Genomic DNA, 10,186 nt, shown 5'->3' with positions numbered 1-10,186 from the left:
ACGCGCCTTTCCAAAGTAAGCCCCGCCCCACCCGCTCCGGTCCAGCCCCGAAATTTAGCCACTCCCGTTTTAGGTCCCACCGCCCGGCCCCTCGTCCAAGGCCACGCCCCCTTCCTCTCCAGGCCTCCCACTTCCCCAGCTCCTTTCCCCATCCTTCAGCAGCCCATAGGAGTCCCCTTCCTCTGTAAGGCCCAGGCTTCCCTCCCCAAACCCCCAGTACCCCATTGAGAGGCTCAGGGCTTTTGGCTGAGGGTGTTTTATTGCTCTGAGTTCCAATACAATCATTTTTATGGCTAGCACACCTGGCTGTCTCCAGGTCCCCATTATGTGGCCCCAGTTAAATCCAGCCTCGGTCCCTAGTGTCCCCAACCCTCTGTCAAGCGGGGAGGAAGAGGAGGCCTTCTCAGTTGTCCAGGCTCATGAGCAGAGCAGTGCCCCTCTTGATCCAGTGGTCAGACGTCATGGTCCCAGACCGGAGGTCAATGCCGATGACAAAGGAGGCGCGGTCTGAGCTGCCCGCCCGGTTGGGGTAATAATAGCAGGGACAGGAGTACATGCCTGGGGGAAAGAGAGGAGAAGTCAGAGCCCTGTAGCCCATGGGAGAGCTGGGCGGGAGCAGGTGTGGGTCCAAACTAAGGACGGAGAAGGCCCATCTGAGGGAGCTAGCCCACCCTTGGCGCTCTTCTTTCGACTTTCGGTAGGCCGGAAGTGGATCGTAGGCATGAGGCAGACAAGCTGCATGGGCTCTGCCTCCACCAAGCAGGAGTTCTTCCGGTCCCAGCCGGCGCCCTCCAGGTACAGGCCACGGACCCAGACGCCGTCCTGGGAAGACACGGGGACAGGTTCCATGGGGGCACGTTCGGGGAGAAGCCTAGACCTTCGGCTACCAGCACACCTGAACTGCCACCTCTCTTCTTCCTCCTTAACTAGTTGTTCCCCACCTTTGCTCCCAGCAGCCTCCCCCACAAGCCCCGCCTCTGCTCAGAGCCCTAAGCACAGCTGGCTCCCACCTTGGGTGGATACACTAGGTTGCTGTCGTCCACGGTGGAAACAATGAACTCCCAAGAGAGGTTGTCCACTGGAATCTGGGGGTTAAAGCAGAGTGTAAAGGAGGAGAGCAAATCCATGCCCCCAGCATCCGCCCCCCCATCACACTTCCCACACTCGCACGTTGTTTTGGCGAGCTGAGGACTGCAGCACAGCAGTGAGGAAGCCGGTGGGAAAGGTGAAGCCAGACAGCCAGAAGATGACAGGAGGCCGGGCTCGGCTGGCCCACAGCTCGAACTGTTCCACGCGCGTGGCCAAGTCCCGGGTCCACGAAGCCAGCGGCTTTTGTGAGGGATATGCCTGGAGGAGGAGGCAGGGTATGTCATGCACTCATTGATTCATGCATTCAGATCTCGATTTTGAGCTCCTGGAACAGACGTGGGAAGAATCCGTGGTGTCAGCCTGTTCCCCAGCTGCAGTTGGGCCAAGCTCTCCCAAGCCAGCTCCCGGGAAAGAGCAACAGTAACATGAACCCGTTACCATCAATGAAGCACCTACTAAGAGTTACACACAGTACTGAGCATCCTTGAAACGTTCTTGGGGGACGTTAGGAACTTCCCCTAAGTTCCTAGGTTAATCGGTGCGAAGCCAGCCTGTGAAGAGCAGAGCCAGATCTCTGCCTTGAATCTATGAGGCTCCAAAGCCCAGGCTCACTGCATTTTGCCATATGCCCCCCAGAACCGGGAGATGGAGGGCACAGGGGTCCGAGAGTGATGCAATCTTGCCTTTCCCCAGAGTGGAGGGACATGGGCATCGAAGATGCAATTGAAAATCTCTTCCAGGCTTGTAGACATGACGATGAGGCCCTGAATGCCTTTTTCGAGGTCTGTCAGTGAGGACCTGAGCAGGGTAAGGTGGGAGCTTAGAGATGGGAAGGGCCTGGCAGAGCCATCCCCGGAAGGTGGGGGTGGGGGGTGCTGGGGGGAAGCCCTTGCCTCTTGCCCCCGCCCCACGAGCCACAGAACCCCTCTCCGTCTTACAGGATGGTCTCCATAAGCTTGTTGTATCTCTGGATCTCCTGCAGGAGGACCACATTGAGGGGGGAAGGGTCCATGGCCAGCAGTTTTCGGGTCCCCTCATAGTCGATCATTTCAGGGATCTTCTGTTTCACGTCAGCGGCCAACTCGAGGACCTGGCGCAGCGGGAGCTCTGAGCGGCAGCCTCTCGGCCTCCTTGCTGGCCCTCCCCCAGCTGTCGGCCTGCTCTTACCTTCTCTTCCCGGCTCTGGCCTCCAGCCCTGGTGGGTGTAATCTGGGGTTGCAGGGAAAGCAGAGTCTCAAAGAGAGTTCGTGCCTCGGTGATCTGGGAGGCCACATCCGCATTGGGGTGCTGGCCAAAGGCCTCTGGGGGGTCCATGCCCGGCAACATGCTGATGTGCTCCTTGTAAGAGGCCAGGCTCCCATCTTTGGGGATGAAGTAAGCCTCCAACACCGACAACCTGGGGGCCCGCGGCATGATCACCGCCACGCTGCGGGCCTCGGGGGTTTCCGTGCCAGGCCGAGAGCCCGGTCACCGCGCGTGGCCCCTTCATCCCGCTCCCTGCTCCTGCTGCCTTCCCCGACCCCACAGACGCCTCTCCTCCAACACTCCCACCGCCCCCAGTCCTGCCCCTGGTCTGCTGGTGTCCTCCGGCCCCACGCTCGGCGCCCCCTCCCCCTCACCGGTAAAAGGGGGCTGACAGAGACTGGTCACAGAAATAGTCGTTGATGTAGGTGGTGAGCAGACGCCGGTCCCAGTCGTCCGTGACGTGCCCGCCGTAGTTGACGCCGGCAATGAGGTACTTGAGCGCGTCCCACGGTGTCTCCTCATACTCGTCCAGGTAGAGACTCAGCAAGTTCTCGGACACCTGGGCGTGGCCCCAGCCCCACCCCCACCCCCACCCCCACACACAGTTAGGGCAGGGACTCTGCCCACGGGGCTTTTAACGCAGACTTTCTGTCAGCGGCCCTTCCCACGGGGGAGCCCACGGGGCAGGCGGTGTAAGGAGAGAGGGCTGGGGCGACGCACGCCTGTTGGTACAAACCTCGAAGTCGGAGTCATTGAAGCCATAGACAATGTTCCAGCCAAGCTGCAGGAACTTTTTACGTTCCAGCAACACAGAATGGAAGAAGCAGAGTGAAAACAGCAGCTTCTTATACTTGGCAGGTTTGGAGCAGCGGGAAAACTGTGTCTCCGTCATCAGCTGGTAAAGACGTGTCATGTTGGCCTTCAGGCCCTGGGGACAATGCAGTGCAGAGGTGGGGTGACACGCATCGTGCTAAGCCCTGACCCTAGCACCACCATGAACGGTTGTGGAGGTTGCTCACTGCACAAGAGCACTGGCTGAAGGGGTGAGAAGGCGGAACTCCAGCCGTTGATCTGCATGCCAAGATGCGCACGATTCACAGGACTGGGTGGGGGCCTCACTTTAATTTGCACACAGACGCTATGTGGGCTCATGGCAGCTCTACCTTCTTGTCCCCCCCACTTTTGATCCTCTCAGCCACGATGTTCTCAGTGGTGGGTAGGCCACCTCAACTGGGAGAACCAGGAGATATAAACAAAGATGGAGATATATACATGCAACTATTAATGGACAAAAATGGACACACTACTGTATGCAAAGGTTCAGGGTACATGAAGGGTCATAGTGTGTCAGCAAGAACGGACAGTCTAGTGATCGATTTTTCAGGCTTCGTGAACACCCCTGCAGGTCAAGGTGGACAGAGTCTCACCATGGGAAGGAGATGACCAGGCTGACAGGAGGGCTCTGGTTTCCTGGAGATGGAAAGAATGGGAGGGATAGAGGCACAAAGGGGAGAATAAGTGAGAAGATGAGTCTAGGACGCCTGGGTGGCTCAGTTGGTTAAGCGACTGCCTTCGGCTCAGGTCATGATCCCAGCATCCCAGGACTGAGTCCCACATCCCGGGATCGAGTCCCGCATCGGGCTCCCTGCTCAGCGGGGAGCCTGCCAGGGAGCCCGCTTCTCTCTCTGACCCTCCCCCATCTTGTGCTTTCTCTCTGTCCCTCTCGAATAAATAAATACAATCTTTAATAAAAAAGAAAGAAGATGAGTCTAACTGATGTCAAGGGCAAGGACTCAGGTGGGGTCAGAAGGGCCATGAACAGATGAAGCCATTTGGACTTGATTCACCACTGGGACAGCAACACGTTGAAACAGTGATTTTAAGACGAGGCACCCATGATGGACAGAATGGAGTAGTGAAAAAATTGGAGTAAGAATACTGCCATTTATAACATCAAAATACATAAAGCTTCTAGGAATAAATAAAAATGCACAAATCTTTATAGAGAAAACGATAAAACTTGATTGAAATAAAGACTACGTGGAGAGACCTACCACAATCACAGATGAGGAGACCCAATATATACCAGAGATGGTGATTTCCTACGATCAAGAGATGTTTTTTTTAGAACTTGACAAGCTGATTCCAGCATTTATGTTGGAGAATAAAAGGCCATGAGTAGCCTGAAGAAGAATATGGTAGAGACTTGCCTTCCCAGCCATCAGGGATTATGAGAGATCTATGGGGCGACTGAGACAGTGTATATTGACCCCAGTATGAACCCCCTGACCAATGAACAGAACAAAGGGCCCAGAAACCTACACATATATAAACATGATTTTAGGCTTCACAGACACTGCAGATCAGAAGGGTAATTGTGGGCTAACTGGTTATCTATGTGGGTGGGGAAAAAAAAACAAAATTGGACCCGTACTCCTTCTACACAACAATCACCTTCAAGTGATTAAAACACCAAAACAGGAAAGTCAGATGATAAATGCTTCCAAAGACCAGTGTAAGAGAGTGCCTTCGCCACCTTGGAGTACGCAAAGGTTTCTTGAACAGCACCTAGCAGCACAAGCCATAAAGAAGAAAAGAGCTAAGTTCCGCCTCATGACAACTAAGGGCCTCTAGTCACCGAAAAAAATAACAAAAAGGAAAAAAAGACAACCCGCCAAACACAAAGCTGACGACGGATTCGGAAGTGGAACGCGAGGAGCCACGAAACCGAGCACGAAGGGAGGTCCAGCATATAGCGCTGACCAGCACGGAGAGTTGCAGGTCGCCGGGTGCCTGCAGCCAGCATAGTGCCCGCCAGGCGCGCCTGCCCCGCGGGGAGGGAAGGCGATGGCAAGGGGAGTCCTTGTTCTTACTTGGGAAGGCGGGCACACGTTGTGTGGAACTGGGATCCTTTATGTCTCGCATACGTTTTATAGTCTTTTGTGTCTGCGTAATATTTGGTTAGAAGGAAAAGACCAGACAGCAGGCGGTGATCCAAGAAAACACTCCCGAGCCGTCCCCCGACTGGCTGTGGTTCTGCGGGGGGATTTTATACAGGACGCGATTGGGCCATTGAAGAACATTGGAAATATATAATAGGTTTAGGTTACAGCATCATCAGAGGCGCCTGGGTGGCAGGTCGGGTAAGTGTCTGAGTCTCAGGATCGTGAGATCGAGCTGGCATCGGACTCCACACTGAGCACGGATGCTGCTTAAGGTTCTCTCTCTCTCCCTGTCAGCCCCGCCCCCCGCTTGCTCACTCTCGCGCTCTCTCAAAGAATAAAGAATGAAAACAATTAAAAAAAAAAACTTAGGGGCACCATTAACAAAGATGGGATGAGGAGGCTCTCTCTGATGTCCGGCTGGCGACTTGCTTTGAGAACGGGGGATTGAGGGTGCAGGTGCCGGGAAGAAATTCAGGCCTGGGCCTGGGCTGCTGGTGCTGGAGATAAGGATTGGAGTGGAAATCAGGAAAAGGACCATTTCTCCGCCAGCTTGTCAAAGGAGGAAATGTAGAATGGGCACAGCTGGAGGTCAAGGACCAAGCCTGGAGCTAGGACCACAGGGCAACCAGGAAAGGCGGCATGGTAAGTGACGTCAGGGAACCCAGGGGAGGGGCAGTCCGCCGTGCCCACGGCCCCAGCGCTGCCAAGGCGGACTGAAACGGATGAGACATGTGTTCACACAGTGCTGACTGGTGGAGCCCCTGGTCAGTCCGGGTCCTGGTGCTCATAACGAGATGAGCAAGATGCTGAGAGACGGGGCCCCTGCCCTCGGGGAGCTTCCAGTCTAGAGAAGTCGGGCCTCAGTCAGAACCACCCTAACACGTGTCCACTCTCTCAGCGGTGGGGGGGGGGGGCAGCGGGAGCGGGTATCCCTGGGCTGTTGGCCTAGACGTGGAGGGCAGAGGTTTCCTGAGGAAGTGATGATGGGCCCAGGCCTGAAGGGGCAGAGGAGGGGGTGGGGAGGACGCAGGGGCCAGCAGCAGGGGCTTCTAGAAGCCTTGGGAGGGCAAAGAGTACAGAGTCTGGAGGAAGAGGAAGAAGACATTTTAAGAATTAACGGTTGTAGGTGGAGCAAAGAAAGCGGAGAGCAGCGAGGCGATGGGTGCAGCCAGGAGGCCCCGGGGGGCACAGGGGCCATGTTAATATGGGTTTTAGTCTTGACTAAAAGCAACGAAAAGCTGCTACAATAGTTTACGCAGAGGTAAGCGGGTGGGATATAAGACAGGAGCAGATCTTAGAGAATCGGGGCGGCTGCCTTTAATGGTGACTTTGCAATACCGGAGCTCACACTTTTAAGAGTTGGAGGGAGGAAGGGGGGAGGCTGGGGCCCAGCCAGTGTGGCATTAGGGAGAGATGAAAGGAAATGCTGGGAGGCAGGAAGGTTCTATGGACTAGTTATTTACTCTTCTGTGCCTCAGCTTCCTCTCTGTAAAATGGGGTCACAGTACTTACCTGATAGAGCGTGTGCGTTTTAAATGAATTAGTAAACGAACAACGACTGGCTCACGATAACGCTCAAGGAATGTTTAGATATTACTATTAGGTTCTAAGAGTTTGACGCGTCGAGGAGAGAAATGAGGTGGAATTTTCTAGAAGACAGCAGAATCGAGAAGCCATGTTGTCGTTCTGGTCGGGCCTCTCGCGGATGCTAGCAGGAAGAAAGCGGGGCCAGATGGCACCCTTGGTGCCAGCTACCTGCGGGCGCCATACCTTCGGCGGCTCCGTGCTCATCTTGATGCTGGCCTGCAAGATGGAGATAGGGAAGCCCGGGTGGGGGCTAGAGCTGAGCCAGAGGCGGAAGGAAGGGTGAGGATCTTCCACCTGCAGCTGCTCCACCAGCTTGTCCAGATTGGGCATCCAAGACAGTGACAGGTGGCAGTTAGCTAGAAACACCCAGTGTCCTGCAAAGGAGAGGCTGGATTCAGTGGGAACCGCTCCCTGAGCCCCATCTGTCCCGCACTTTGCCCGATTGCATGTGTGTGAGGGGGCGGGGGTCCAAACCCCGCTCGGCCATTCCCGGAGCCTTCTGGAGCAGTGGGGGCTGCAGTTACAGCGCCGAGGCTGGGGGCAGAGGAGCAGGACTGACACTGACCCTGGACCACACCCTCCCGGAGAAGCCGAGCAGCAATGGGGGCCTGGCCCTGGCCCAGGGACAGGGCGTGGAAGCGCTGGGCCATGCCCGTGTGCTCTGCCAGCTGCAGCAGGGCGCTGGTGGGATCCACGCCGGGGGACAGGATGAAGATCAGCGGGGTTCGCGGGGTCGAATCCTCCAACACCTGCCAGAAGCACAGGGCGCCGTCTCAGGCGGAGGCCCCGGCACACGGGCGGGAGGGAGAGATGGTGGAGAAGCGCGAGGTAGAGGGACAGAAGGCCCCAGGGCCATGCGGGCGAGGAAACCAAGCCACTGACCAGCTTCATGTTTAGCACCGGCGGCTCGATGAAGCGGGAGCCTAGGCTGGACACGATGAAGGACGTGACGCAGAAGGCCACGCGGTCCTGGCGCAGGGAGCGCACGATCAGCATCCGCTGCATCTCGTTGCAGGCGTTCTCCCACTCACCTGGGGACGGGCGGGCAGCTGACGGGTCGGGGCGGGGCGGGTCAGGTCGGGGCGGGGCGAGGCGAGCAGAGGGGCGGGAGGGGGCGGTACCTGGCAGCATGGCCTTCTCCGGGGTGGCACTGGTGTACCACAGGTGCCAGTCACGAGGGTACTGTTCAAAGGAGTTCATGAGTCCGTGGAAGTTGGTCAGCTTGTCCAGCTCTGTGATGTTATCCCAGTAGGCGTCCGCCAGCCAGCCGGTACACGGGTTGTCCATTTGGCCCTCCCGATCCAGCACCTGCGCCAGGAGCGAGGAGCAAGGGATTGGACTGAGCGGGAACACCCCCCAAAGAACGACCTTTTCTTTTTTAATGACGGGAAAGCCCAGATGAGTCCCGCATGAAACAAGGAAGGAAGGAGGACAGGTATCCGAGATGGGTTGGGATCCACCTTGCGTGGGCAAGTCAGTGGCGGGGGGTGGGGGGGAGCGGGGGCGGGGGTCTGGGTCGCGCTGTGCGGGGACCGCACGGTGCAAAGTTAGGAAGCTGGCGCCCTCTGGTGGCCTCCTGGTATTAGTGTCCCTCACCCTAATGCTTTCCGCCGGCAGCCTGGCCCCTCAGAAGCAGTTTGTTCATTCCCTTCTTCAACAAATATTTACTGTCACCGACTAGGTGCTTTCAGCACTTGGGACACATCACTGAGTAAAAGGACAGACACCTCAGCCCTTTGAGGAGCTTATTTTCCAACATGGGAAGGCAGATAATGAGCCAAAACACAGAAGAGATCATTAACCGATCCGGTAGGTTAAAGACGGCAATGTCATGCAAAACCAGAGCAAGTTGAGGAGGATAAAAAAGACGGGAGGTTCCTGGCGCGTGGTTTAAAGTATGAAATAGGGGGCGCCTGGGTGCCACAGCGGCTGAGCGTCTGCCTTCGGCTCAGGGCGTGATCCCGGCGATCTGGGATCGAGCCCCACATCAGGCCCCTCTGCTGGGAGCCTGCTTCTTCCTCTCCCACTCCCCCTGCTGTGTTCCCTCTCTCGCTGGCTGTCTCTCTCTCTGTCGAATAAATAAATAAAATCTTTAAAAAAAAAATAAAGTATGAAATAGAAGAGGCGCCTGGGTGGCTCAGTCGGTGAAGCATCAGACTCTTGGTCTCCACTCAGGTCCTAATCTCAGGGTCATGGGATCGAGCCCCACGTCCGGCTCTGTGCTCAGCTGCCCTCCCCCCACCTCAAATAGATACATGAAAGTCAAGGAGATCTCAGTGAGTGAGGTGAGATTTGAATCAAGCCCTGGAGGAGGTGAGGGCCACATGCCCACCTGTGGCCGAAGGAGCAGGTGATGCAGGGGCGCTAAGGTGGGACATGCCTACAGCCACAAGGAGGCCTTTGTGGCCTGGGCGGATGGAGGGAGGAGCTGGGTGGCGGGGGAAGAGCGATGTTTTAGAAGAGTCTCTGGCGGCCACACTGAGAGGTTGGGGGTGGGGAGCGTCGGGAAGCTATTGCTAGAATCCAGAGGAGAGGTGAAGTGCGGGCAGCAAAAAGAATGAACAGTTGTCCCCGAGGGTGGAGAATGACTGGCCAGGGGAACGTGGTGCTGTGTCTGGCAGTTTTAAGGGACCAAAGGATTTAAAGCGAGTCCATTCAGCATGGGCATGCTTCGCTGCCTGGGCCACCCAGGAGCAGGAGAGCCGGACCCAACCAGAGCAAAAGCGGTATGGGGGTGGGCGGTGAGGGTGCTTGCGAGGGAGGGAGCGCAATGTGGCCGTGGCAGCCAGCCCCAGGAGGAGCAGCTTGAGCAGCAGTGAAAGGGGCAAGATCACACCAATCAGTGGGTCCCAGGGAAGAGGGGCCCCAAAGCTGTGCCCATAACTCGAGCAAGGGAGCACAGGGCAGGTCACGCCCTGCATCCCCGGGGAGCTGGACATGCACCTGCTCCTGGTGCTTCTCCCTAGCTCGCTCGGTGGAGCTGTGGGCCTTATGGGCCGGCTCGGAGTCCTCGTCATGCATGCCCCTGGCCCCGACCTTGTCACCTCTGCCCCACTCACCACGCCCCCGCGCAGGAAGAAGTTGTACTCGTCCATGTTGAGCTTGCCAGAGGTCTCCAGGATTTTGGCACACATCTGGAAACTGAACAGCAGCTTGTGGCGCTCAAAAAGCGTGCGACAGGTGTACCTGGGAGACGGGATGGCGGGGGGGGCGGGAAGGCGGGTGGAGGAGGCAGGAAACCCAACATGAATGCTGGCTGAGCAAAGATCATACAATCACAGAGCCTGACATGCAAGAAGGACCCCAATCAGCACCTAAGC

General features: G+C 56.8%; 1 protein-coding gene across 1 annotated transcript in view; it reads right to left on the bottom strand.

Moving 5' to 3' along the window:
• Nucleotides 1-341: 341 nt before the first annotated feature.
• The window catches only part of DNAH2 (dynein axonemal heavy chain 2), a 79,839-nt gene continuing 69,994 nt past the window's right edge, over nt 342-10,186 (bottom strand). Inside the window, exons 75-88 of the mRNA XM_087867578.1 lie at nt 9,926-10,052; nt 7,988-8,174; nt 7,749-7,897; nt 7,432-7,615; nt 7,050-7,240; nt 3,071-3,262; nt 2,709-2,893; nt 2,257-2,485; nt 2,028-2,179; nt 1,773-1,887; nt 1,171-1,347; nt 1,011-1,085; nt 672-822; nt 342-558 (exon numbers count right to left, since the gene is read on the bottom strand). Of these exons, the coding sequence (XP_087723704.1) occupies nt 404-558; nt 672-822; nt 1,011-1,085; nt 1,171-1,347; nt 1,773-1,887; nt 2,028-2,179; nt 2,257-2,485; nt 2,709-2,893; nt 3,071-3,262; nt 7,050-7,240; nt 7,432-7,615; nt 7,749-7,897; nt 7,988-8,174; nt 9,926-10,052 (2,269 nt within the window). The 3' untranslated portion in view covers nt 342-403. The remainder of the gene's footprint in view (nt 559-671; nt 823-1,010; nt 1,086-1,170; nt 1,348-1,772; nt 1,888-2,027; nt 2,180-2,256; nt 2,486-2,708; nt 2,894-3,070; nt 3,263-7,049; nt 7,241-7,431; nt 7,616-7,748; nt 7,898-7,987; nt 8,175-9,925; nt 10,053-10,186) is intronic.

This window comes from Ursus americanus, chromosome 14 (assembly GCF_024610735.1).
Source record: "Ursus americanus isolate L20-20 chromosome 14, mUrsAme1.1.p, whole genome shotgun sequence".
Classification (NCBI taxonomy): Eukaryota; Metazoa; Chordata; class Mammalia; order Carnivora; family Ursidae; genus Ursus; species Ursus americanus.
The sequence above is the reverse complement of the archived record's forward strand: the minus strand, read 5'-3'. Positions and strand labels throughout refer to the sequence as shown.